The 27,644-nt window shown below is 55.2% G+C and overlaps 1 protein-coding gene across 4 annotated transcripts in view; it reads right to left on the bottom strand.

Annotated features, from left to right (window-relative positions):
• The window catches only part of Trappc9 (trafficking protein particle complex subunit 9), a 533,127-nt gene that overhangs the window by 87,973 nt on the left and 417,510 nt on the right, over positions 1-27,644 (bottom strand). For all 4 annotated transcript variants that reach the window (XM_047546065.1, XM_047546089.1, XM_047546081.1 and 1 more), the window contains one exon: positions 20,388-20,478. In XM_047546065.1, coding sequence (XP_047402021.1) covers positions 20,388-20,478 — 91 coding nt within the window. The remainder of the gene's footprint in view (positions 1-20,387; positions 20,479-27,644) is intronic.

The raw sequence follows: 27,644 nt of genomic DNA, 5'->3' as shown, positions 1-27,644 counted from the left end.
CGAGCTTTGCCTTTGGGCCTTCTACAGTAGAAAAACCATCATTTTCCATCAGGAGATCAAACCCTAGGAGGGTTTTGAGGGCTTACTGTGCTCAGGAACCTCTGGAGGCCGTGCTGCCAACACTCTGCCTCTGCCAACTGTGGAAACTAGGTGCCAGCACAACCCAAGTGTCCTTATCTGTGGCCGAGGGCAGAGCAGGTGATGCCTGGAGCACACAGGGCACCCTTACTGAAGGGTGGCACTCAAACTGCCAGCTTCGGCCCTGGCTCCTCTCCTCCTAGCATCATGCTTGGCACATGAATGTCCTAGACCCCCTGGCAGTGATACTTCAGGTGGATCCAAGGAAATAGCAGTGACAGGTTCTCCAAAGAGCTCAGCAAAGTGGGTACTGAGCAGGTACCAAAGCTAGCACTGGATGCCCAGGGCCTGCCCAGGGCCTGCCCAGGGCCTGCCCAGGGAACACAGCCTGCTAACACTACGGAAAGTCACGCCAGCCCACTATGCCCTTGCCAGCTGAAAACAAGGGCCTCTGGATAGCCTTCCGGTTCCTTCGGTTGTGTGACTATCTTCATTTGCAGCTAGGACTAAACTTCTGAGTCAGGAGCATTAATTATTAAAACATTATTTGTTCATGTCTCAGAGCAGTGAGAGACTGCTTCCTCCACAAACATCCCTGGAAGACAACTGTCCTAGCCAGGCACAGGCCAAAGGACAAACACATAAATAAAAGAGGCCCAAGGATCCCAGATCTGCGGACATCAAGTCAGTGGGTGTGGGCAGGGAAAGTGAGCAGCTAGGTGCCTGCACGCATAGGGGACGAGGCCACAGCTCTTCTGGGACACCCAGGCAGCTCCACAGCCTGGCTCTGGGCCCTGGCTGGCAACCTGACCTTGCCAAGCTGCTCTGCTTCTCTGAACCTGAGTCAAGGCCTTTTGAGTGGCAGTGGCATCCCCAATGAGGCCCATCCATGTGGACCTCTGAGGACAGAAAGCAGAGAATCCCACGGTTCATCCTAAGAACCACACAGGGATAATTAAACATGCAAATCTGGAATGCCACTCTTGACCTTCCAAAGAAGGCTCCACCACAGGCAGGGGTCAGAGTCCTCAAGTTTGTGGTCTTCGCGTGAGTCTCAGGTGCCCCACCTATCACTGTCACCTTCTGTCTGGAAACGGCTGATAAAAAGCCAGGACAGGTGTGTGCCCAGGAGCTGCTCAGTGACATGCTCCCCTTCCTGGGAAGCCCCAGCTGGATCCAGACACCTCAGTGTCACCCTGGGACAGAAGCTACCTGGTGCACAGTTTAGAAAGTTCATAAGACTGGCAATTCCTTGGGGCAAGCTCTTATTCCAGCAGTGACGGCGTGCCCTCCCAAGAACCACAGAACCAGGAGGCAGTGGGCCTGGTACAAAGCACACACATTCCAAGTCTGGATGACTGTGTCCAAATGCTGGTTCTTGAAATGCTGCCTGTCTTGCCTTGAACAGGTGACCCAGCTCATGGGTCCCTGTCTGCTCAGTGAGGGGGATCATGCATGACCTCTGCTCCCTGGGAGACAATGTGTGCAAAGATCAAGGGCTTGGAACAGACTTGAGGGGTGCAGTTAGCTTCTTCACCTGGGCTCCTCTCCTTGCCCTCGCTCCAAACTCCAGCACAGGCCTCCCTCCTGCCATACCTTTGGCACCTCAGAATGGAGAAGAGGCCCTGGCAGGGAGTGGGGGCTGCAGACCAAGGACTGAGTTGAGATCTCTCAATTGGAAGGCAGCAATGGGCCAAATTTCTTTGCTACCTCTGCCTGGAAGCACCCCAGGACCGATGCCACTTCCTTCAGAGGCCAGTGTACTGAGGCCACCTCTGTTCCCCAGGAGAGAGGCCTTTAAGAAACCTTGGGACCAGGATGAGGGAGATGTGGCCTCAGGAAGTGAAGCCCAGCTCTGACAGGAGAGGACACGTGCTCTCCTGCCCTGGGCCCACCATGGCCCAGTTCACCTGGAACACAGGTGGATAGAGGTGCCACTGGCCTGTGGGTGGGCAAAACTGACTGCCCTTCTCTCCTCAAGAGCAACCGCAGTAACTCGTCTGAGTACTGGCCCCTGCTGCACAGCACACTCGCTTTCAGGTCCTGTCAAAACCCGGCACCTGGGGGCTGGGGATATAGCTCAGCTGGTAGAGTGCTTGCCTCGCATGCACAAGGCCATAGGTTCAAACCCCAGCACCCCAGCACCCAAAAAAAAAAACCTGGCACCTGACAGAAAGCAACTGGTGGGGGTGGGGCGGCAGTGGAAGGAGGGTATGGGCAGAATGAGGGGGACACACTCACTCACTCCCACCCTGCCCACTCCCCTGGATGGTCCCTTCACTGACACACAGGCTTTCCAATTAGATGTTCTCTAAACACCTGCCATGGGTCCCATATTGCTCAAGGGACCCAAAGTGACTGGCCCTGCACCTCTGCTCTCAGGAGGGCTCAGGTGTAAGAAACAGGGCAGTGAACTTTGACACTGGACAGCTGGGGGAAGCTGGCACCCAGTGGGGGGTAGGCTCCAATGGCTGGTGCCTGTCCTGTGTCTGGAAGGGGCTGGGAGGAGTCAGGCTCTGCAGGCACAAGGCAGGCAGGCCAGGAGTAGAGCGAGAGCCCTGGGCAAGGCCGTGGGAGAGGCCCACACCTGGGCACCACCTGTACGCACAGGGACTCCAGTGTGGAACAGCCACAGAGCAGCCCGTGACCCAGGACTGCCAATGTGGGGACAGCTACAGCGCTGGCCACCCTCCAACCCAGACCCTGCGTAGACCTCTCAGTCCCACCTGTGGTCTGGGCCTCTTTCCACAGTGTGAGCAGCACCGTGCTGGGGCCCCCTGCCATGCCACTTCCCCGTGAATTCTGCCACCCACTGCACAGATAGGGCCTGTTCTCCTGGGCACAGTGGGCACTTGGATTTTGTCCAGGCTCCTGCTCTCTGGGCACAGGCACAGGTCATGGCTCAGGAGGTGACGCTGAGGTGAAGAGAGCTGCCCATCCGAGCCCAGGTGTGCCAGAGCTGTCTTCCCTTCTGGCATCAAGTCCCTGTGTCCCTACTTGCAGCGGCAAGAACTGCTACTCACTGTGGCAGTGACCCCCAAGGACAGCAGCCACAAGCAGGCCTTCCATTCACTGCAAAGCTGGGCTTCTGAGGAATGAGGCCCAGGCCTCCAGGAGGGAAGGAGCGCTGTGCCTCCCTGCGCTGGCCGTGCCGGCTGCGGACACACCGCGACAGGGCGTGGAGCGGTTCCTCTAGGGTGCTCTGGTCTGGCCCTGGCCTTAGTGCATGACCCCCTTGCACACACACACCCACTGGGCCAGGCTCGCTCCCCTCAGGCCCCCACGCGTGCCCAGCTTGCTCTCCTCCTTGCACAGACCCTGCTGGGGTTGCTAGGCTCCCACCATCCGGGGCCTAGTGAGCTACTCCGCACATCTCTGGTCAAGGCCCACATCCTCTGGGCACTGTCCTGACCACCCTGAGTGACCCAATCTGCCTGCCACTCACTTTTACTGCCCCAGGTTCGGCTACACAGGGGCTCTATTGTCACCACGATCTTGTGGCCCCACATGACTACATGGAGAAAGGACAGCCCCTGGCTGTCCTGCCCCGTGTGTTGTCTGGCTCCCGGTGTCCGCAGGGCTGTCCGAAGCCCTGCCCGGCGCCCTCTCCCACCTCGTGCTCTCTCACACTGCCTTCAGTGTCTCAGACCAGCTCTCCCTCTCATGCCCCAGTTCCTGACTCAGAGCCAAAGACGGGCTGAAGGAGTGGCTCCCTCACCACACTCAGCCCAGATGCCTACTGATGACTACGGTCCCTCATGTGGAGGGCAGCCTCTCCTGGGGTCCTTGAGCACAGCCCCAGCTTTCTACTGGGGTGCCTCCAGGCCACCTGGTCAGTGCTGCATGAGGCCGGCCCCACCTGGGTCACCTGATAGCTGTCCTTTTCCAGTCTGCAAAAGACAACTGGGACAGCCAGGGGCTTGGGCAGCGCAGGCCCCAGTGGGCTGGCACAGCTGGCTCTCTGATGCCCACAGTTGCATTTCTGCACTGGGAAGAGAGGGCTTCTGGCCGCGCCCTGTACTTCCCTTCTGCCCATTCCAGACAAGAGCATAGCGGGAGTGCTGGGGGTCTGTGGCACCTACAAGCTGTGCTGCTGACAGGCTCTGAGCCTTGGCTCCTCCTGGGAAAAAGTGAAGGCTACGGCCCCTCTGCCATCCAGCCCTGGCTGCCACCTTACAACACCGCATGAAAGCAGCTCTGCTGGAGGCCTTTGGGTGGTCTGGGGATGAGTGGGCTGCAGGACCTGTCAACTCTGGGAAAGGGAGTACTGCCCTTTGTGTCCACAGATGGTGACCGCGAGATGCTGCAAGGAGTCCAGGATGTGGCTGGGCTCGGTGCCTCCCTTCTGTTAGAATGTGGCGGCCATAGGTGCTGGGGCTGATGAGGTCACATGTCTGCAACCTCTTCTCCATGGTCACACAAGGGGGGATTATGGTTCATTTGCCAGATCTAGAAATGGGTTCTGCCAGGCAAAGGTCACACAGCAAACATGGATGGCTTAGCTGAAAGGAGAGCCCAGGCCTCTGTTCTCCCTGGGCTGCTGCCAGAAGAGAGGGCAACCCTGCACTGTCCCTACTTCACCAGGACCCATTCATCCGCTCCCGACGTCAAGGGAGGTCCGGCGATGCGTTTCAAGCTCCAGGCTGGTCCTCCGATGAGCGAGGCCTTGCGGGGCAAAGGCTGCTCTGCTGTTTTTTCCTGTTAGACAACAGAGCAGCCGTCCAGTGACAAAGTACCAACCTTGGGCCTTGGGAGAAGGACGTTGTCAGCAGCCGCCTGGGAAAGGTCAGGGGCTGAGCCTTTGAAGTGCCTTGTCAGACTCAAGGTCTGGCTTCAAAGTGGCCCGGAGGCGGGTGCTCCTCAAGGACCACTTCCTTTGTTGGGTCCCCCACAGGAAGGGGCTCCTCTCCCCACGCCTCCCAGCCGCACCTACGCTGACCCACATTTGCTTCCAGATGTCTTTCCCTGCCAAAGAAATTAGCCATCTTAACTTCAAGCACCTCCACTAAGCACCTGCTCGAGGCTTCTTCAGCACACCCTGAGCATCCCGAGTCCGACACAGTGAAGGAACAGGAGGCTCAGTGAGCCAAAGCGGAGCCCTGTGTGGGGATCCTTGTCCACCCACCACAGGGCCAGGCCAGACGCTGCCCTCCGAGGCCTCCATTCCGACCCCCCAGTGGACTTCCTGATGGGTGCACACTCAGCATACATGGCCTCCTCCCTCCCCAGCATGTGAGGGCACAGGAACCTGAGGGCCGCCCCAGAGCCCGCTCCTCCGCTAGGAAGCCCTAGCTAAGGCAAGGGCCTCTGAGGCGAGTGCTTCTCTGTCTCAGAAGACTGTTCTACGAATCCCCACCAAAGCTCCTCTGGTTCCTCTTCCCCAAAGGAAAAGGCCACAGACCTGGCTACATTTGATGCAAAGTGGCACAGCCCCCAGGCGACCTTCTCAGGTCGTTTCTACTCCTGCTGAGTCTGGAGCCTGAGTCAGAGGTGAGGGACATTTCCTCCACTCGCTTGGCAGGATGGTGGGGAGGGTGCACAAGTAAGCCCACGCTCAGGGAAATGGCAGGGATTGATCCCCATACTCCCTCTGCACTGCCAGGAAGCTCCCCTACACCTGTAGGGATGCTGCTTCCTCTGTCAGGGGTGTTTCCCACACCAGATGAAATCCAGGCTGCAACAATATGACAGATCAGCTCTGGGTCCTGTGGCCTGCCACACTGCCAGGTTCTGGGTCCCTAAGATCGGCTGCTACTCCTGCTGCCCCAAGACTCCAGGGAGAACTCAGCACCTGGTGAGGGCTGGATGAGATGGAAAGTGAGGCCCCTTCACCTTTAAAAGGCTAAGACAGTGAACACAGAAAGGTGGGGAAGTCTACAGAGACCACCCTTACCCACCACTGCCCTCTTCCAGTCCTGTCTTCTGTCTGCAACTTCGAGTTTGAAGGCTGTAGCTAAAAATAGAAGTTCTTCTACACCAAGAAGTCCACAGCAGGCTGCAAAGGGAGCCCAGGGTGGGGGCTGCAGCAGATGTCACCCAGAAAACTGGCGGCTGCCAGCCAGCACCAGGACCATGCAGCATCAGGGTGTGGGGGCAGCATCACCCACCAGTGCAGCAGAAACACTGCTGACCCTGCTAAATCACCCCATTCTTCCAGGCACAGCTTCACAGGCCACCACAAAGTCCCCGCTCTCCTGCCACATGGAGGACACAGGGCCTGGGACTTTAGTTCCTGAAGGACGTGTCTTATTTCCCTATTTCCCTTGTGGGTTGGAGGGAAGAAAGGAGTCGGATATCTACCATCAGCTGACTACTAACTCTCAAGTCATCTCCTAGATCTCAGGTCAAAATATTCACTCAAGGTCACAAAGCTGGGACCAGAACCCAGCTGCCTCCAAGTCCACTATAAGGATGAGAGGTGGGGCCGGAGGTCATGGAGGAGCAGGGCACTGCTGGTTATCTCCCTAGGTTCCTGCCTGCGGCTCCTCCCTGTTCCCGTGGCACAGAGAGAACATCCTCAGGGTTCACCTGCACTCCCCCACGTGTGCACACCCCACCTTGAGTCCAGATCTTGGCCATGTCTTTACTCCCTTCCTGTGGAAGTCAAATCCCTCACAGGGACTGATGACCACTCAGTGAGATCACAGGGCACCAGGAGCTGTTGAGGAAAATGGCTCAGAAGGCTGAGCTTGATTTCCTGACAGGAAAACCTGGGGCCAGTGCCTCACCTTGCTAGATGTCCCAAGGTACTCACGTGCAAAACAACGATGGAAAGGGCCATCACCCAGCAGAGCTGTGCCAAGGCCCTCAGGCAGCCTGTGTGTGCTTGGAAAGCTGCAGAGCAGGCACATCTGGCAGCACCCCAAGGATGGAGGAAGTGGGCCTTCGTTCTCATGTGAAGCAGAGGGACACGAGAGGCAACCCCATACCTGTGCCCAGAGCACTTCCTCTCCCGACACTGAACATGAAGGAAGTTAAGAATGTACCGGCAGGACCAGCCAAGGGCACAGAGTGGGCAGAGTGGTGGACACACACCCAGGCATGTGGTGCCTGTGCCCACCTGGGCTTGAGCTGCTGACACCCAGCCCTGGGGCAGTATGGGAAGAGCTCCATGGAAGAGACAGAGCACCGGGGATTTGCAGGGTTGGGAAAGAGGGGAGGGAGACAAGGCTGGCTGGATGGGACTGCCTTTAGAGGGGAGGTGGCGCTCGCTCACACAGAGAGGTTTCCTCCTTGTGGCTCCCATAGTACCTCAGCAGATGGGAGGTGGACCCTGGGCACTTTGGAGAGCGTCCAGGAACTACATCCCACAGTTCTGCAGGGGGAGGGCCTCACTTCCCATCTCATCCAGCCCCTCCCAGGTGCTGAGTTCCCCATGAGGTCTGACCTTGGGGCAGCGAGAGCAGTGGCCCAGGGCCTGGACACAGGGCTATGTCCTGGATTTCACCTGAGGGCACAGGGAACATCCTTGGCAGAGGAAGCCGTGTCCTGACAGGTGTAGAGGTGCTTCTGGGCAGCACAGAGGGCAGACAGGGTGGGGCACAGGCCGGGTAAGGGGTCAGCGGCCTGACAGCAGCTCCATGGGACAGCTCAGGGAGTGCAGGCCTGGGCCTGGAACACAGCCCTCAGCTTCATCCTGGTGCAGGGGCTGGCACAGGGCCTGGGGTTGGTGAGGCTCCTTACTGTCAGAGAGATCTTTAGGGAGGAGCAAAGAACTGGGTGAGGCAGGCCATTCAGCAGAGACCTCTGAGCAGATGGCATGAGAGAGCAGGCCACTCCTGGGCCTCACGGAGGATGAAGAAGAGAAGCAGCAGTCCCCTGTCCATCAGCCAGCTACTGCCCACCCTGAGGCCAGGTAACGACTGCCTCTCAGGTGGAAGGCCTTCACGGGCACATCCTCAGCAGAAAGGCGTTCCCAGGCCCTGGTTAGGGACCACCCAACCTGGTTACTGAAGCTCCCAGGCAACTCCCAGCTCTGCAGTGGTCAGTGGGCTTGTCCCTGTCCCTGAGCGCTTCGCTGCCAGAAGCCCTTAGAACAGTGGGCCAGTGTGAGGCTCTTTTCTGTGCTGTCCTCCGTGAGACATCCAAGAAAAGCAGGAGGCTGTCCACTGCGCGTGAGCCCAGCCGAGCCACGTCCAGATGCCCCCCAGTGACTATGCCATCAACAGCTTATGCTTTCGCTCTCCACGTCCTCCACCAGGGGTTGCAAAGGCTGCAAAATCCAGACATATAAAATTTCCTGCAAGGTGGAAGCAGCAGGGGTTAATTTTTTTCTTATCTTATGAAGAAACAATGGAGAAAACTGGAGAAAGACTGAAATGTCTATCACTTATTTTTAGTATGTTGTGCATCTTCAATTCACTTTATTACTTAAGGGATGGAACAGGTTTAAGGACAATGTGACCTAGACTGCAGCCTCTGGTTGGCACCAGACAGGTTTTGATTCAAATGCTGGCTCTGTGACTTCCTGGCTGGGTGACAGCAGAGCCCTGGTTTCCATCTCTGAAATGAGAACAAAACACCTGCTCCATGGGTCTGCAGGGGACGAGGGAGGGGAGGTGATGTCTATGGAGCAGGTGGCAGGGTGCCCAGCAGCCAGGGTACCCTGCTGAGCTGTGAGTACCACTGCCCTCCCCAGGGTCATTTCCTGGTCCTGGAGGGGAAAATTTCAGCAAATGGAAAGGTCCTTGGACCTGGATCAGGGCTGCCCCCTCTGCTGGGGGCAAAGGTGCCAGTAGTTATCCGCCTGCACCGAAATCCCTTGCTCTTTGTGAACACCAGCAGGACCTGGGGTGCTGAGAATGAATCTCCAGGGCTGAGGGTGGTGGAGCAGCTCTGCAGAACGCAAGCCTGCATGCTCTGCTGTGCCCATGTGAAACGCTGGGACCAAAAAGCCCGCTGAGACCTGGACTTGATTTGCATCTGCACTAATTAGCACCAAGTCAAGCCAGCAGTCTAAATTCTCTTGATTTCACTGTGATCAGGCAGCAGCAGAGGGAAAATTGAAGGAGGCCCAGCAAGCAAAGCCATCATCACAATTAAGACTGTCCCCTTGAGGTCTGGTGGGAGAGCCCAAGACGCCTGCTCTGCAGAGCAGCGAAGTCTGCCCCAGGTGCTCCTGCCCATAGGAACAAAGTCTTTCTCCCCAGCAAGGGACTGTTGCGCTCATGCGCACACTGAGTGCCTGCTCAAGGCTACAGCTCACACCTCCTTCAACAGCACTTACTTTGTACCCCCTCTGCACTGAGTTCACGGAGCACAGGACATCGACACAGGTAGCAGGAGAAACAGGGAGAGTCCAGGAGGTGAGCCAGGAAGTGCAGTACATGGGGGAAGCATGGATTCTGAAATCACTGCTGCCGGGTTCCAGTCTTTGCCAAGCAGGCTGAATGACCATCTTGCATATGCTCTGAGTTTCCCTTCCCTAAAGCATGGGGGACCACTACCTGTGTCAGAAATTCGTCCTGAGAGCTGTCTTACTAATTCCTTCAACAAATATTTATTAAGTGCGCATTAAACCTTCCAGTGGCTATTCTAGGTTCTGAGAATACCATGGGGAACAAAATCTGTCCTCCACAGAACTTTTACTCTGGTGGGGGTAAAAAGGGGAAATAAGAACCAAATATGCACATAGTCATGCTGCTTAGTGACAGGGATATGTATGGAGAAACACCTGGGCTACATGGCACAGCCTACTGCTCCTAGGCTACAGATCTGCCAGAAATGTTGCTGCACCTAAGGCTCCGGCAACCGTGACACTTTGTGTATCTAGACATAGAAAAGATACAGTAAAAATACTAGGCAACAGAATTTTTTCAGCTGGATCTTTAAAAGAAGAAAATCTTTTTTTTTTTTTTTTTTTCAATATTGGGGATTGACCCCAGGGGTGTCCTCCACTGAGCTACATCCTCGATCCTTTTTGAGACAGGGTCACCCTATATTGCCCAGGTTGGTCTTGAACTTGTGATCCTCCTGCCTCAGCCTCCAGTGTCACTGGGATCAGAGGCGTGTGCCATGGCACCCGGTTCCTAATAATCTTATGGAACCACCATGATAAATGTGGTCCACTGATGACCGAATATCCAGGAGCTCACAACTGCATAATGAAATTTCAGAAAACAAGAATTGTGAAGAAAGCAAGGGATTTATTCCTCAGAAGGAGAGAGGGTGGGAGGGCAGACAAGAGATGCAGGACAGCTTAGAAGGGAAGAAGATGAAACAGAACCACGCAGAACAAACCCTGGAAAACACACATTGCCAAAGTCAAGATCGAAAGTACAAAAACAGAAGCGCTGAGCCCCCGGACCCAACGAGTGGTACGCGACATGCACAATAGTCCCAGGCACTCGCTAGGGAGAAGACCCAGGAAAGCCCCAGTGCTGCATCCAGGGAACGTTTCCTGAAGTGATTCTCTAAGGGTCCAAACCAAAGCCTGGGGGAAGGGACGCCAGCAAGCAAAACGGAGCAGGCGTGACAGCTGCAGACAAGTCGCACTGCGCGCCAGACAGAAAGGAGACAAGAGCACACTGAGGAACAACGCCACAGCAAACGGGCACTGTGGGCACCGGCACCCACACCAGAGAGGAGGCGCCGGACAGACCGGACCCCGTCAGGGGGAGCCATCGTGCTCCCCTTAGAGACCAGGGTAGATCAGGTAACAAGACACCAGCCTTTCCCGACATAATCAGCAAGGCACAGCCAACCATCCCACAGGACACACAACAGGAGCACGCCTGCTGTTCAGTGTCGACCCAGGAGTCACCCAAAACCTGCACAAAGACACCTTGGTAAATTCTGAGGGGCAGCTCACACTGATTATAAACTGGTTACAATGCCGCTATCTTAGAAAGTATAACAAAATCAGACAAACAAAACAAAAACACACAAAGTTTTTTAAAAACTATCCTTTAAACAATATTTTGGACAGAGATAAAACACAAACTAGACTTGCAGAATGTCTAAAAAATATCAGACATGAGACTATTAAATTCGAGAACATGGAGCAGAGTTAAAGCAGTGATCAGAGGAAAACTGACAGCCTTAAAGAATCATATTAATAAAAAGAAGTCACTTAAAAATCTTATAGTGCATCATTGTTTTACATAAGGTGGGGTTCATTTGGCGATTCATAAATGCATACGACACAATTTGTTTCTTTTCAATCTTCTGTACTTCTGTCTTCCCTCCTCTCTTATCCCCCTCCCCTACTCTACTGGTCTCTCAACTTACTTATCTGACCAAACTATGCTATATGCATATATAAAGATATCACAGTGCATTCCAATTTCATATAAAACTACCACGCACCAATTAAAAATAACAGGAAGCTTTAAATAATTTAAACACCTAATCCTACTGGTAAGCATAAAAAAAATCCAGGAAGCCCAAATAAAACAGAAATGAGAAATTAATAAAAACAGAAGAAACAATTTTTGAAATAGAAAAGAGAAGGGGGCAAAATTAGTAAAGAAAGTAGTCATCTTTTTGCCAGCTTGATCGAGAAAAAGGGAGGAAGCAAGATTTCCTGAAAACAGAGAACGGGGAAACGCAGCCAGGCGAGGGTAGAGTGGACGTGAGCTTCTCAGGCAAGCTGGACACAAATGAGCCCAGCAGACATGGCTCGACGGGTGGAGAGCTTCAGCCTGGAAAGCTGAACACTTCAGAGACCTGCCGCACGACCACGTGGACACGTCAACCCACTGAGCTGCACCCCCAGATGTGGCCAAGATGGCACGCTCAATGTCAGGCGGTTTGGAAAAACCTGAGTACGAAAGGCAAGGATGGAACACCGAGGAAACTCCAGGCCAGGGGTCAACCAGGGGAAAGTGTGCGCAGGTCAGTGGAGAGGAGTCCAAGACTGTCCTTGAACCTAAGAAAAGGGGCATTGCTCATGAGTGGAGATCATGGCGTGGGGACAGCTAAGATCTCTGGAAAATGAAAGGGTGGCCCCATGACTCACATTCTAATAAATTCCAGATAAATAAAAAGATTTCAATACTAAATAAATGAATACTAGGAACAGACATGGCAAAATTTAAAAAATAATTCAAGTAGGGAAGGTTTTTCTAAGTATGATATAAAAACCAGAAGATATTTTTAAAGAGATTGCTCAATCTGAAATAAATGTCTTACAGTGTGACTTACTTGTGTGAGGGATGACATATTTACAAGGAAACTAATTGCAACAATGTTTACGACAGCAGCAGATTAGAAACAACATGAGAGCCCATCAACCACGCAGGGTGAATAAATGGCCACACGTCTCATGCAGCAGCTGTAGAGAGTGGCAGCCTGATGGATTGAGATGGAGTGAGAGCCACTGACGTCCACCATCCATCACCAGGTGAAAACAGAACCTTGTGGCAGAGTGCTCTCACGCTCCTGAGGAAAGAAAGCGTCCCTGGACGGCATCTGGAGATAACCAGAGCTGCGGAGGCCTGCGTCAGGAAAGGCATTTCTCACCACGTACCCTCCCCTCCTACACCCCCTAAGCCTTGAAGTATGTTTGTGTACATTTTATCTCTGCAAGATATATAAAGCACACAGATACTTCATTCAGGGGCCTACCGAGGGTGCCTTGCAGGTGGGGAGGCGGTTCCTGGTGTTCGGGGTCTTTTCCTGGGGCAGGCATCTTGGGCATCTCAGGGCCTGACCTGGAAAGGTCTTCAATCTGCCACTTACTTGCTGGACATGGTAAAAGGGCCTTCCTAATTTTGGAGCTCCCCCTCTGAAGCACGGGTAGTGCCCCTACCTCCTGGGATATGAAGACTGGTAGGTTGGTTACATCCCAACAGGTCCCTGTCATGAAGGACACTCAACCCAGCTAGCTGTGCTGCTGGCTGGGGACAGTCTGGGCGCTGACATGTTTCCTGGCTTCGTGGCACTTGGAGCAGGCATAGAGCACACACTTCTTACCTGGTTCTCACCAGGATTGGTAACCTGGCACCTGCCACGCCATGGAGACTTCAGACCTCATTCCTCAACATTTTCTGCATACTTGAAAGTGCCACTCACACTGTCACTTTTCTTGGTGCTTGTGGGCTGCTGTGCTGGGCAAGTGCTCTGCCTTCATTCTCCTCTCCTACCACACACCTACCCGGTCCGGGAGCAGAAGGCACCAACATCACACAGGCTCAAACCTAAAGTGCCTGATCTCGGTCAGGCCCCACCCTCCACAGGGACAGTTACGCATCTCAAATGGAGAAGCCCTCACAGCACGCGGCACACAGCTGCAAGAAGGGGAGTAAGCTGAGGCGCACAGTGGCCCCCCTCTAGCACACAGGCACTCTGGTGGGTGGGTGAGTGGGTGGGCAGCAGGTAGAAGGTGGAGGGTGGGGTGTGGGGGATGGGCTTCAGGACTAGTGCTAAAGTAACTGCTGATTACTGGGGATCCCTGGAGAGGCCCAGAAGCCTCTCCCAACCTTCCCTTCCTCGTCATCTGAGAGGATGGTGACATTTGCTCATCTATCTTTTCCATCAGAGGCTGAAAGCAGCAAGTGGACATTTGCTGCCAGGCCAGCGGGGGCTGTCCCAGCTCCTTGGATGGACAGGGCCCCTCTTCTCAGGCTGCACTGCCTCCTCCTGTGTGCCACCCACCCCCAGCAGGTTGAGCAGGAGTTGCAGATGTGGGCCTGCCCTGGGCTACAGGCCAACTGTTCCTCACCTGCCTTTAGGCACCAGGCCCTTCTGGAGACCTGGAGGCTTGCAGGGCGCCTCCTCCACCTGCCCAAGAGCCCCAGGAGTCTCCCAGGGAGACAAATAGGGCTCAGGCAAAGGCAGCCCTGGGTGCTGAGGGAGGCGATGGGTGGTAAATGGGAACAGCAGAGGCTGCTGCCCGGCACAGGTCTGCGGAGGAAGGTCTGGGTGGAAGGTATTCCTATGGGGCCGTGAGCATTTAACTCCACTGGGCTTATGATCTGACCACTCTTGTCCTTTGGGCCTCTAGGGACCTGGGTCACAAAGACTTGGCCCTGCTCTAGGGTCAGAATCCCTGGTCTGACTCTTGCTCCCAGGAACAGACTCCAGCCATGCCACCCTCCACTGCTGTATTCAGGTGTGACCAGGACGAGGCTGGACCTGGCTCGCCCTGTGCCCATGCCTGGGGTAGGACAGGTTCTTCTCCTGCTGGCTGCTATGCTTCACAGCAAACCCAGAGCAGCTCCAGTGAAGCCATCCTCCCCTTGCCAGCACAAGCATGAATGGACACAACCACCTCGGTGGCTACACTGGCCACAGGCATGCAAAACCTCACAGGTCACGTGCACTGTGCTGCTGACCCTCAGGGAACAACAGGGCTGTCGGGAGGCAGGGACCAAGCACCTCTGCCTCAGGGTTTCAAAGAGGAAGATGAAGCCATTAATCACCAACAAGAGGGAACCACCTGAGTGTGTGTGGGCACATCAATGTGGAACTATTGAAGTCACGTGGAAGGATGGCATCCTTGCCTTGGGATCGAATCTGACCTTGACTGCACAGGAGGGAGGCCTCAGCCACCAAGTCTTTGGTCAGTGGATGGACACTGAACATCCATGAGGTGCTAAAGAGACTGAGAAAAAGACACTCAGCCCACAAACAGTGAAGGAGGCTTTGCCAGGGGCTGGGGAGGACGAAGGAGTGGACCACTGTGTTTGTAAAGGAAAACCATGAGAAATTCTCCTTGTCAGTCTGTACCCAAACATACCAAGGGGACAGAGTGGTCCCTTGGCCTCAGACCAGATGGTCACTGGCATGGTTGGACTACACGAAGTGGTGGTCAACCAGGCTGGTTAGCCCCTCAGACTCACTGAAACCACCCCAGGAGCCCAGTCAGTCCCTGGGCCTCAGAGTACTGACTAGCACTTGGAGCACTTGGGCCCAGGAGCAGATGTCTGGGGAGGTGGGCGCACTGGGTAAACACGGGAGGCAAGTCCAGCAGCAGGGAGGCACGTGTGCCACTGATCGTCCTTCCGGCTGGCTGGGCAAGGCTGGTCCTCACTCGCCCTGCTGCCAGGAGGCCTGAGACAAGACTGCCTGGAGCAGCCATTCTGCAGGGACCTCCCATTAGACACAGACCCAACCCTCACGACACGTCCCTCTTACACAGTGTGATGAAAGAACACATTTCAGGGGCAGGGACAGCAGGGACATGTCTCCCTGCAGGGCCCCAGGAGGCCTGCACTCAGAGGTGCCAGTGGAGCTTAGGCTGCCTGGACTACCAGGTCTAGGCTCCTGAAGGGAGCTGTCCAAACAAGGAAGTGCCACTAGGAGGGAAAGAGTGACGTCTGCATACGGGGCTCCACGGCTTCCAGGTGGTCTGCTCCAGGAGGCCCGCAAGAGTTTGCAGTGCTTGTAGGCACTGAGCCGCATCCCCAAGCACAGCACAGGCTCCTTCTGGTCAAGGTGGTGGGAGAGCTGGGCTCAAGGCCTGCCTCCCACCTCTGCTCTAGAACACCTGCACAAGGCCCAGGCATATGCACATGAGGATGTGAGCTGATGGTCTGGGGACCAACCCAGTCCCCAGCGCCCACCACAGTGGAAGTGCTCCTGGGTAGGGACTATGTTTAATCTGTTCTTGGGTCCCCAGCCCTGAGACAGTGCCTGGTGTAGAGCAGATGGGCAATAGATATTTATTCAACAAACAGATGGATCCATCAATCCAAGAACCAAATTGTCAACCCCAGGCAGCCCCCACCCTGGGTTACTTCCTAATAAAGCAAAGGCTATAGTAATGGAAATGTCCAAGACTCATGCAAATTCAGGCCCAAGGGTTCTCCCTGGGAAAGGCAGCAGAGCAACCTTGCCAAGTATCATGTGGCCACCCTGCTGCTTCCTGGATGGCCATGGTCCCCAGTCCCACAGTGCTGCTGCCACATCAGGCTGAGCCTGGAGCACAGGTGTGCTTGTTCAGTGGTTATTTGGAGACTGTGTACTAAAAATGCCCACTCTGTGATGTAGTGAGGACCTGATTGGTATTCACCAAATGTCTATGAATGGCAGCTCAAGCCATCACTGACGTATCTAAGAAGACATAAAGAGCTAGAAAGAGAAGAGTGTTATCAGTTGAAGACGGAAGTAGCAGGTGACACAGCAATGGGACATTCCAATCAGTGTGGCTTATCCCCATTAGTCACCATGACCCCGTATCTATAAAAACATCTGGAAGATGGTCCTCAGAACACAGAGGCAGGACGGTACACTGGCTTCTGCAAGGGGCACAGACAGGCCCAGACCTGCTTCCTCCTTGTCCCATTGGGAGGACAGGATGAACCATACACAAACATGCACCATTTCCAGAACATTCAAGGATGAGACAGGAGGCGTCTTGGGAGCTCCTGCCCGGTGTTTGCACTCAGAGTCCTGTGGTGAGCCTGGGCCTGCCTGTGGCTGGCTAGGCCCCAAGTCCTGCCTTGCTGTCATTCCTTGGCAGAAGCAGCACACTGGGTCCCGAGTTCCCACCCAGAAGTTTAGTTTCCTTCTTTCTACAACCACGATAAGAATTATGATTCCAGGGACCCCCACTGCCCAGGGCCCATCCGCAGCGTGACCGCTCTTTACTGAGGTGAGGAAGTATCTCACTCTTTCACCTCCAGCATTTACAAATGAGATGCAGAGAACCGGACCCCAACCCAAGTCATGACTCACCATGGGGAAGGAGGGTCTGGGGTGAAACCCAGCTGGGCTGGCCAGCAGCAGTACCAGGCCTGTCTGTGCCCTGCAGCTGCTGCCACCACCTCATGGTAAAAGCTGGCAGTTTCACTCTCAGCCGAGACCCTGCAATACCAGCAATTTCTGGGAATCCAAGCTGAGGTAGTGACCCCCAGAAACTAAATAAGGCCCTGTGTAGATGCCATGGTCTAACTTTTACAGTGGTAGACATTTTGAAACAATCTAAAAGTTCAACATCTGGACAAGTATTAAATTACCTTGTATCTATCTGATGAAACATAGTTCAGCCTTTAACTATGTGCATAAGATGTGTTTATAATATAGATAAAGTTTATGTTTTGTTAAGCATAAAAAAGGACATGGACGTATCCATGGTATGACCATTTCCACGAACAAAGTTACAATTGGAGGATCTCAAAATAACTCAGAAATGCAGGAAGATGAAATAGAGGTGGTTGGGAGAGGCAAGGGCTGGTTTTCCTCTGCTGAATTCTCCTGGCTTCCTCTCGCTTTTTGCTGTGAGAATCCATTACTTCCGTGAAGTGATCCAGTGGGAAGGTCCCAGGCAGGTGTGAGAGGACTGAAGCTGGACTGTGCTGTGCCAGCTGTGAGCACCAGGGCAGGCTGCCTTGGACCTGGCTCAGCCTTAGCTCCTCCCTCACAGGAGGGACACAAGAACACGCAGGGTCATTAGGGCTAAAAGTCACTGCCCACCCCTGGCCCCAGTCCAGCAGGTGCGACTGTTCTTGCAAAATGGCTACTTAAAAATAGCAACCTTTTTGAGTTGACCTCCTGAACTGCTCTAAGAGAAGGAATCAAGCTGCCTGGGCCAAAGCTGTAGACATTCCTAGGCTAACGACCAGACGCCAGGGAACAAGGGCCTAGCTGCGGTAGTGGCCTGTGCAGTGGGCCCTTGGGGAGCTGCAGCCCTAGTCCATCTTCTCAGGAGCCCCTGGAAGTCTGCTTAGGGGTACCCAAGTCAGGAGGTGTTGGGGTGCAGGGGCCAAGGGTGCCTCGTGACCCCAGATAGGGGATAGCCAACGCAGGCGACAGGGAAGGTGGGAGACGGCTGAATTGAGGCCAGGGGTGAAGACCCATATCAGTCGTATGCCACTGGTAGGCTGGAAGGTCCAATCAGGAGGAAGGAGGCAGACAAAACTCACCTCTGTCTCTCCCACCACCAGGTATCCAGCTTGCTGTGGCCTGAGCCTTCTAGCTGGCCTTCCCTGATGGTAAACACTAGCGAGTTTAGCCTGCTCCTTCCCTGGCCCCCAAGGTCAATGGAGCACTGTCCCTCCATGATGCCATCCTGATTCCTTCACCCCAAGTGATTCTTCCCTCCCCAGAGGGTCTGCGCAGTGAAAATGGGCTGGCCCTTCCGTGGCAGGTCCCCTAGGTGCCCACTGTGCTGCAGTGTGACTCCAGTGTTGGGCAGGCCTCCCTCCTAGGCTGTGAGTTCCCTGAGAATAAGGAGGGGAAAGGAACAAGGAGAAGACCTTGCTCAGTTGGTGGGCACTAGCTGTGTGGCGAGGAAGGGGTCATGCCCTTGCCCTGGCAGCATCGCAAGCTGTCAGCGCTCCACAGGGCACACCAGAGCTCAGGCCCAAGAAACGGCCGTGGCACCGGCCAGACCTGCGGAATGCGGCAGAGGCGAGTCCAGGAGCCAGGTCTGCGGGCCTTGAAGTCAGTCACCCTCCAGGACTGCCTGGCTCCTCTCTGCACCCAAGGGGCTGCACTGAGTCACAGGGGAGGGTGCCTGTTCCCCCTCTCTCTGGACACGCACAGACACAGAAACACACGAATTGAAAAGAGGCTCAAAGAGAAAGTTCTGCTAACAGATGGAGAATCCCCTCATGGTTGCCCTTGGGAAACAGCAGCAGCAACCTGGCCAAGACCCCTGCAGGTATTCACCATGTGCAGGACAGCAAGACACTATGGGGAGAGACGCCAAAGCCTGGTGGCCACAGCAAGACCTCTGCCTGCCTGGGGCTCGGGAGAGTAGGTCTATCCAGGCCACCCAAGCTCCATGGCCTGCAGGTCTCCAGGGCAAGCCAGCACTGACCCTGCCCTGCTGATGACAACTGGAGTTCTGTGCCAGCACCAGGAGGAGAAAGTCGCCTCAGAAACCAAGTTCCCACAGTGTCCACATCACAGTCAACAGACATGCATCTGACAAATAATCATGCCAATGTCTTAGAATGTTCACACCCTTGACCTACTAACTCTGTAACTAGAAGGCAGGTCTAGTCAGAAAATCAAACAAAAATTTGTGTAACAAACAAAAAGATGTTCATTGGAAATAGCCAAATATGACCCATGGAACCCGAAGTAGGGGACACTGCTCTGATCAAGGAGGCTGCTTCACACTGCAGAGGCCAGCCTGGGCCTTGGCAGGATGCCCCTGGAGACCAAAAGCACAAGACCGCATCACCTGCTGCAGGGACGCTACTGGCAAAGCCCACCAGGGCACTGCCTTCCAGGCGTCGTATTAGCTTTTGGAAGCTGTGTTTCCCAGGGTAAAGGCACTCAGACTCACATACGGTGCACACATGGAATGTGCCCACAACAGCAGCCAAACCTGTGCTGGGACTGCAGGCATGTGGCAGGGCCCCACTTATTACTGTGCAATTCTAAAGGGTGTCTCGGTACCCCCAAGGGACAGGGCGCAAGGAGCAACAACCAACCTCTACTACTGTCAACTGTCCTTCATTGACAGTCTTGCAGCCCTCTGGAGTGTAGGTGCTGGGCAGGGCTTCTCCCTGGTACGGTGGCTTTTCACGAGGTTCCAAGATGCCTGGGGCAGGAGTGGCCGGTCCTTCCTGCTCCCTCCCTCTTCTCTGACCTGTGCTTCCCCAGCACAGGAATCCCCCTACTTCCTTGCACCCACTGTACGCCACTCAGGAGAACACCGCCCCGCTTGATAGCAGCCTCTGCGGCCCTCACAGGTACCTCACAGAGGTTCTCTGGGTGGTATCTCCCCGGTCTCTGCTACCAGGCACCCTGGTGGCCACTCACACTAGCTTGCAGACCTTTACTGGGCACTGGCTGCCAACCTGAGACACGATAAGGAGGCCTCCTGCGTCCCACCTCCCTACCTTAAGTCATTCTGCTCTTTGCTTCCCCGGTTCTGCTCATGACCAGCCATTCCTTTGCTTCCCCATGAATGCCCTACCTGCTTGCCAAGTGGAACCTCCTCTGGCTAGAGGTTACAGAGGGCTGGTCACTGAGGCCTGTCATGTGTCTGACCCTCCCTGGCCAGAACCAAGTTGAAGCAGTTCACTGTGTCCCAGTAATTGGGAAACAGGACGTTTTGACCTGGACACATCTCTGGACAGCAGGAAGCCTGCGGGGGCCAAACTGTGACACCCTCTGCAGAAAGGCCACGCCTTGCTCCCACTCCAGTGGATCAGTAAGGAGAAAGGGATCTCATTCCCAGTGGCCATGAGGGCATGGCCCGCCCAGCTACCAGGGCTCTCCCTGTGAGGAGCTGGGCCTGCAGAGAAGTGGGGGAGGCAGACAGAACGGCAGGGGAGCTCCTCCTTCCCAGCTTCCTGAGATGATGGCGCACACACCGGCCTCAGAGGCAGTGCCCCCACACACCTGAGAACTCGCACAGTTGAGAGAAGGGGCCTGTTCACCGGAAGCGCCAGGCGGTGGGTACTCACCCCACTGCAGGGGAGCCAGCTGCAGGTGCTCCAGGACGAGTTGGCTCAGGAGACCCTCCACGCTCGCCTCACCACTGCGTGTCAGAGAAGGGTGCGTCTCGGTCAAGGAAAAGTCAACACCTGCTGAGGTCCTGGGACTGGAGAAAAGTTCTAGAAGATCGTAGTCAGACACCCCAGATGAGGACCCTCCTGCAGCTGATGCCCCCCTCTGCTCAGGTGGTGATCCACCCAACCACTGCAACGTCACTCTGAGGCAGGAAACCTGCAGAAAAACTTACCAGGTGCCCCTCTTCCCTCACCCCTAGATCCATTAAGTTAAGCAGCTGTTACGTGAGGAAGGGCAATCCACTGGGATGATCTTATTCCAACAACTACTCTTGCTGGGGAAAATAAAGAAAAGTGGGAGGCTGTTTTTCCTCAACGAAGCCCACATGCTGTGGTTGGCTGTTCAACACGGCCTGTGCCTTCCGACACGTCCTGGCTTCCTGCGGGCTTCACGTTTGCTGCCTCCTGCATCTTCAGGTAATTACATATATTATTACCAACCAGCTCACTGAAGCAACTTCACAACTGAGGAAATCGGCCTCTCAGCAAGTACCAGTGGGTGAGAAACTGGGCTGAACACAGACCACAGAAGTCTGCCAGGCGCTGACATTAAACACCAGTGTGGCTCAGAGGCGGGAATGTAGGCCTCTTTCCCTTTCCCATGCAAATTAAAGCCACCATTTGTAAGTTGCAACCAAGCAGGAAAAATTTAGTTCCTGACATTCTCTAGTGATTGGAAAAGGGGAGGAAAAAACCACATTCTTCTTCCTCTGGCAAGTTTATTCCATTCAGCAAACATTCAGTGCTTCTGAGGTGAGACAGGCCCAGCACCAGGGACTGAGGTATCAGGATGCAAACCCTGCAGCAAAGAGGCTAATCTTCATTGCTAAGATAGCAACAAAGAAACAGAAAATCAGATCTGCCAGACCTGGGACGATCACCACACACCAGGATGGCTGAGGCAGTGACATGCTGGCCTGAGCATGCTCAGGGACCTCTGCCTATCCCTGGACCCAACCAGCTATTCTGGCCTTCTCTCTACTCTTCCAAACTCCATGTGCTCCCTCCAACCCTCCACAGGCTCTGCTTTCCCTCCTCCCTTCACCTCCCTAGCCCCATCCATCACTTAAGTCTCAGCCTGGACACGGCTACCTCTGGGAACCTTCCTAAGCTGCCTCGGTTCAGAAGATGTCTGTGGCCCCAGCAACTCACACCACCATCCTAGGAGCTCAGGACAGAGCCTTGGTGCTGGAGAGTGAGCAGGTGGCAGCTAGCAGCCTAGGTAAGCAGTGCAGGGGCCGCGGCTTGTGCGCCAGGGCCCCGAGTCCTGAGACCGGCATGCTCGGCTCTTCTTTTCTCTCTGAATTCCAGGCTGCTTTGCACAGGCCCTTGTCTGCCCCAGCTCCAGACACCGTTTCCTTCCACACGAACCTGACGTCCATGGCATCCCCTCCTCCCTCCCCACCTCTGTGAGGACCTGAGAGCCCAACAGCCATTTCTGAGAGCTCTGGGATCAGCCGGTACTGCAGCCCTGAGAGGCACCTGCCCTGCAGGCCTCTGCTCTCTCCCAGCCCCGGAGCAGCTGCAAGTCTCAGCCCAGCTGGGAATCCTGAGGCCACCACTGCAGCTGACCTTAGGGCTTGGGTCTGGCTGCCAGCATCTGCAGCTTGGGATGACAGCACCAGCCGCCGGGGGTGTCGAGAGGAGTGTGCGGACGCGCAGGCGCCCCGTGGCTAGTGCTGCCCCTTCTACTCCCTGCCCTGGCCTCAGAGGTCCAGCTGCCCCGTGCTGCCGTGGTCTCCACTCTTTCACATGCAACTTCTCAGAGCTCCTTCCAAAGCCAACGCTCTCCTAGGAAGAATCCTCCATATACAGCCTTCTCCATCCCGTCACCGAGTGCCCGCCACGTGCTTCTAACTCTCTCATTTGGTCCCAGGGCAGTCCTGAGGGCTGGGACTCTATTAGTTCAACGAGAGCCAAGCAGGCCTTCAGGGATACTGAGCTAAGACTGCGACCCCGAGCACAAGGAGGGCACAGGCTGGTGGGGTCAGCCACCAACAACGAGGCCCCCAGCAGCCCCCTTCTGGGCATACAGTTGAGCCCGGGAGAGACCCAGACACCGTCCACCTGTCACGGCAGCACTGGGCCCAGAGCCCAAAGGTGAACCACCCACGGTCCAGCCACAGAGGTGGGGGTCAACCAGCGTGGGACCCCTGCCATCCAGCATTATTCCCCTCGTCAGAAGGGAAGCCTAGCATGGGATTCGACATGCAAGGGCCTTGGTGGCAGTCTAAGTGACACCAGCCAGTCATGAAAGAGCAAACGCCACGTGGTTCTGCTTGTATGAGGGGCTAGAGGGTCAAACTCACGGCAGCAGAAGGCTGGCTGTGCGGCCCAGGGAGCAGGGCTGCCGTGCTGCTGAGCCGTGCGCGTAAACACAGGCAGAGTGAAGCTTTTATTTTAGTTGTAGGTGGACACAATGTCTTTATTTCATCTATTTATGTGGTGCTGGGGATGGAACCCAGTGGCCCACACATGTGAGGCAAGCCTCTACCACTGAGCTACAGCCCCAGCCCCATAAAGTGAAATTTTCCCAAAAGATGCTGATGTAAAGAAGGGGACAGTGGCCTGTAATCCCAGTTGACTGTAATCCCAGGGGCTCAGGAGGCTGAGGCAGGAGGATCTCAAGTTCAAAGTCAGCCTCAGCAATGGTGAGGTGCTAAGCAACTCAGTGAGACCCTGTCTCTAAATAAAACACAAAGTAGGGTTGGGGATGTGGCTCAGGGGTCCAGTGCCCCTGAGATCAATCCCTGGCACCAAAAAAAAAAAAAAAAAAAAAAAAAAGATGCTGATGTGAGGAAAATGTCTGTACTTAGGAAAAGGAAGCTCGAGGGAGCAGTGGCCAGATGTGGAGGACTGGGAAACTGCCCGCGGAAGGGACACCTGAGCTGAAATGCTGGGGCCGGGTGAGCACTGTGGCAGAGGCCAGGCCTAGGAGGGTGTGGAAGTGGTACGAGCAGCAGAGGGGGTGTCCCTCTGTGGGTCGGAGACCTGGGGGCCTCAGTGGGAGCAGGCTGGCACGGCCCACACCTGACCCAGCGCACCCGCAGCCCCTCCCTCCTTCCAGCCTCCCCTTGAGGCAGCCTCCCCTAAGAAAGCACGCCCTGGTCTCATCAGCCTGTTACCAGCGGCTCCACTTCTCACCCACGGGGTAAGGGGTGTGGCCCTGCTCGGGGTGCTGTGCCAGAGGCCATCATGAGCACCCCAGCCCTTTCTGGAGCCCACCAGCTTCCTAAGTGAGCAGGCTGGCAGGCTGAGCAGGAAAGGTGCCCAGGCCTAGGAGGACACTCCAGGTCTCTTCTCTCAACCTAAGTCGGTGGAGGCAGAGGCCTATCTGCCCTGTAGACTGTGTGCTCCTAGAAACACCTGTCGCTCTCACAATGCAGCTCCTAGTTGAGGGCACTTGGGTCCTGGATGGGTTGTCTGTGATGGGCTCACTGGCTCCCAGGGGGAGAGCCGTGTGGGTCAGTGGTTAGTGTGACTACTTTCACAGCAGTGGGACCCAATTGGTCTAGTTGCCAGCTGCAGCCCACGGGTGACATCACCCATGTAAGCAGCCAGGTTCCTCAGCAAGTGGCCACCACTCCACTTTCTAGAAATCTAATCTCCTTAAGAGGAACTGCCCGGAATTAAGAACTTTCTACATGTATGAACAGGGCACAGCTCCGTGCTTAGTTTCCAGGGATGATGAGCAGATTCTTTTTCTTCTTTGACGTCTGCTGTACCTCATTGAATCAGTCTTCAAGGCAAGGAATGGGAAAAGATGTGAGCCTGCCCAGGAAAGAGGAAGAACCTTCCGGAGGAGGGAGGGGCAGGGCAGAGACGGGAGCAACCAGGGATGGCAGGTACCTGGCCAAGGGGTTCGTCCACCCAACTGTGGTCCTGCCGGGGGAAGTGGTGGGGTCCGAATGGGACCCCGGGACTGTGGGCTCTGCAGCCTACACTCACCTGAGCACTTGTGCACGGACTCGGGCCAGGCCTCACACTGGACACAGGGATCAGCACCAACTCCACGGCAGAGGCGCACAGTGAGACCCACACACACCAGCTCTGTGCTGAGGGTCTTTCTCAGTCACCTGCTGAGGATGCCCGAGGGACAGTGACAGGGAGTCACTGTTTTCCTCATTCTAGGAAGAATATTGAGAGCAGTTTGGACCAGGGAAGGCCAGGTTCTGATGGAGCCATCCATGAGGAGTGACTTTCTCTTTCATAAAAAGGACAAGAAGACCCCTCCCGTAGCTCACTACCAAATCCCTGCTGGCGATGCTGTGGTCTGTCCCAATCCTGGGCAGGGGGAGGTGGCAGCATGTGCATGGTGCTGGCAAAACAAGTTGAGAGCGCTGTTTTCCACTCAGGCACACGGCTCGGCTCCTGGCTCACACAGCACACGGTGCAGAATCCCTCCTCTGGACAGAGACCCATTCCCAAGCAAGAAAACCCTCACTGGGACTTCTAAGTCCCAGACTCAAAGTCACTTGATGGGGTCCCAGAGAGCAGGAACAAGGAGGGGCACCTCAGGGGACATTCCTGAAAGTGGGGCTCCATGGCAGGGCTCTATGTGCACCTGCAGGCAGGCAGCCATGGTGATGGGCTCCTGCCTCAAGATGTGGGAGCCAGGGGGCTCATGGCTCAGCCCCAGGCTACCTGCCGCAGCCCTCTCTTGCCCCCACATCCGAGCTGCTCCCCACAGCACAGCACCTCCAGCAAGGGAAACGCCGTGCTCAAGAACACACACCTACAGACCAGCTGGAACCCCAGGCTGAGGAGCATCCGGGCAAAGGTGGACACGGCACCTGCTTTCTCCGTCACCACAGGGAGGCCACGAGGTCATCCCAAACACGTAAGTGGAAAGCAAGGCACAGCCAGATACACCTTTTGTATAAAAACACTGGGGTGAAAAAGAAGGCTGCACTGGTGTTTACTTAGCGTGTCCAAAAGCAATTCTGAAAGTTTATGTCAGGACGAAGGAAAGTGGGCACTCTGAGAGGGTACAGGAATAGGCAGGTAGGCACATCTAGGTGTTGAAGAGTCTGAACTGTGAGCACCTTTTCACAACACAGAAACACTTGGGAAAAAGCCAACCATAGAGTTCCTCGACAGCGTCCAAAACAAATGCTGAGTGAGCTACAGGCCAGACCTGCGGATGCAGCTGAGCTCAAGGGGTCTCCGCCCACCCTGAAAGGGGAGGAGGATTTGGGGGCACATCATCCACATGCTTGGGTTTACAGTGCACACTCCTGGGTTTCTTTCTGCCTTCCTTCCTGATACTCTCCAGGGTTTATTGGCTCTTATGTGAAGTTAAGACACTACCTTCTGATTAGGAACTCGTGCTGGGCCCCAAGGTGATGTGCTGTGCCTGCAGCACAGAGTGGAGCCTACCAGACCGGCAGGAACACCGGGCTCACAGAAGATGAGCAGAGAGGCAAGGCAGCACATGGGTGATGACGAAGTTGCCAAATGGCACTGGGCTCTGGAAACCACCCCAAGAGCACATTTCTGTATTAATTTGCTTTCGGACCTGAGCCATAAAGTCACACAGCTGAGCTAATAAAGCTGATTACCTGCATCTGCAACCTCCTCCCTTACAGCCCTATAAGCCACCAAAACAGCCTCACATCTGAGCCTGTGCCTACAACTGGCCAAGCTGGCTGACCATCAGCCACTGTCACCACCCCTGACTCAGTGTCACTGTGGGGATGGTGGGGCTACTGCTTCTTAAACATGCAGATCATGGCAAGCGGGCAGGGGTGAGGAAGTGATGACGGGACCAGAGCAGACAGGCCTATTGCTACTGCAGAGAACACTGCCAAGAGCCTGCTGGGGAGAGGGGGTGAGCATCGCCATGAGTCTTGCCAGCGTAATACTAGTTCCACTTTAGGGCTTCAGGACGTGCTGGGTATGGGACAGGTACTGTGAAACCTCAGGCCTGTGGAGGCAACAGAAGGCTGTGAATGCCAGCAAGGGGGGCCCAGGCTTGAATGCAGCAGTGTGACCAGGAGCCCCTTGCTCTGTACATTGTGTTGATTTCTCACTGTAAAAATGGCCCCCACATGACAGTACAGACCCTGCTACACACAAGGCTGGGTCACACCAGATCCTGTAGTTAGCAAAGGCTCAGGCAGCAGCTGCCCAGCCTGCCCTATCCTGTTCTTTCCAGCACAGGGGGACACCCCAGTGGAAACTCTCCCTGGTGCTGAAGAGGCCCCCTTCCAGTCATCTGGGACATGCAGATTGCATTTCCTCTTCACCCTCAGGTCTTTGCCTTGTAGATTCTGCCTGTGCAGAGACAAGGACAGTGGTGGCAGCAGGACTATGGGATCAGCATGGCAAGTCTCCTAACCACACCCCCTGCAAAATGACTGACCATCCCTGGGGGGCCTGATGGAGAAATCTCAAGTCCCAACTCGCTCAGACCAGCTCACGCTCTCCGCTCCAGGTGAGTGGAACACCCTCACCCGAAGCACAGGTTCTGCTGGTGACATCCCCAGCTCACCGCTTTCCACCTTGGAGACGTGGCTGAGTGAGCTGGTATCCACTGTGGTTTGCTTGCCCTTCCTGCTGGTCACGGACCCTCCAAGGTGGTGAGCTGCAAGGCCCAGAGGCTGGGGCTGCCATCTCCAGCTCAACCAGTGAGGTCAGTGAGCAGCCCTGCCACCCCAACCACTAGCTGTCAGCTTTCCTGGGGAAATGGCTATTTTAAAAGGACGAAAACCACAAAGCAATAAGGAAAAGAGCTCCTCTAGAGGACTACTTCTGGTTCTAAGCCACAGACCCCAAAATGGTGTCTGAGTCACCAGCACTGTGTCTGGCATAGTGGAGGCTCAGTAAGCACCTGCTGCCCTTTACTGAGCACCCATCACATGCCTGTCACCTATAAATCAATCCACTTGCTCCTCAACAATTTGGGGAATGCTAAGGCTCCTGAAGACACACAGGCAGGAAGGGTGGACGTGAGGGTTCCAATTCAGGAACTCACTCAGGGCAGTGCTCCATTGTCCATCTAAGAAGTCACCTGGCCAGCAAATCAGCCTGAAGTCCTCAGTGCACCACAGTGGCAGGCCAGCGCCTTATCTCCAAGGAACCAGGGGAGCCGTGGGTTAGCCTTGGAACCCCTTGATGAAGGTAAGAATCTCTAGTGGGCCCGCTCTTCCT

The sequence above is a fragment of the Sciurus carolinensis genome, chromosome 1 (assembly GCF_902686445.1).
Source record: "Sciurus carolinensis chromosome 1, mSciCar1.2, whole genome shotgun sequence".
Taxonomy (NCBI): domain Eukaryota; kingdom Metazoa; phylum Chordata; class Mammalia; order Rodentia; family Sciuridae; genus Sciurus; species Sciurus carolinensis.
The sequence above is the reverse complement of the archived record's forward strand: the minus strand, read 5'-3'. Positions and strand labels throughout refer to the sequence as shown.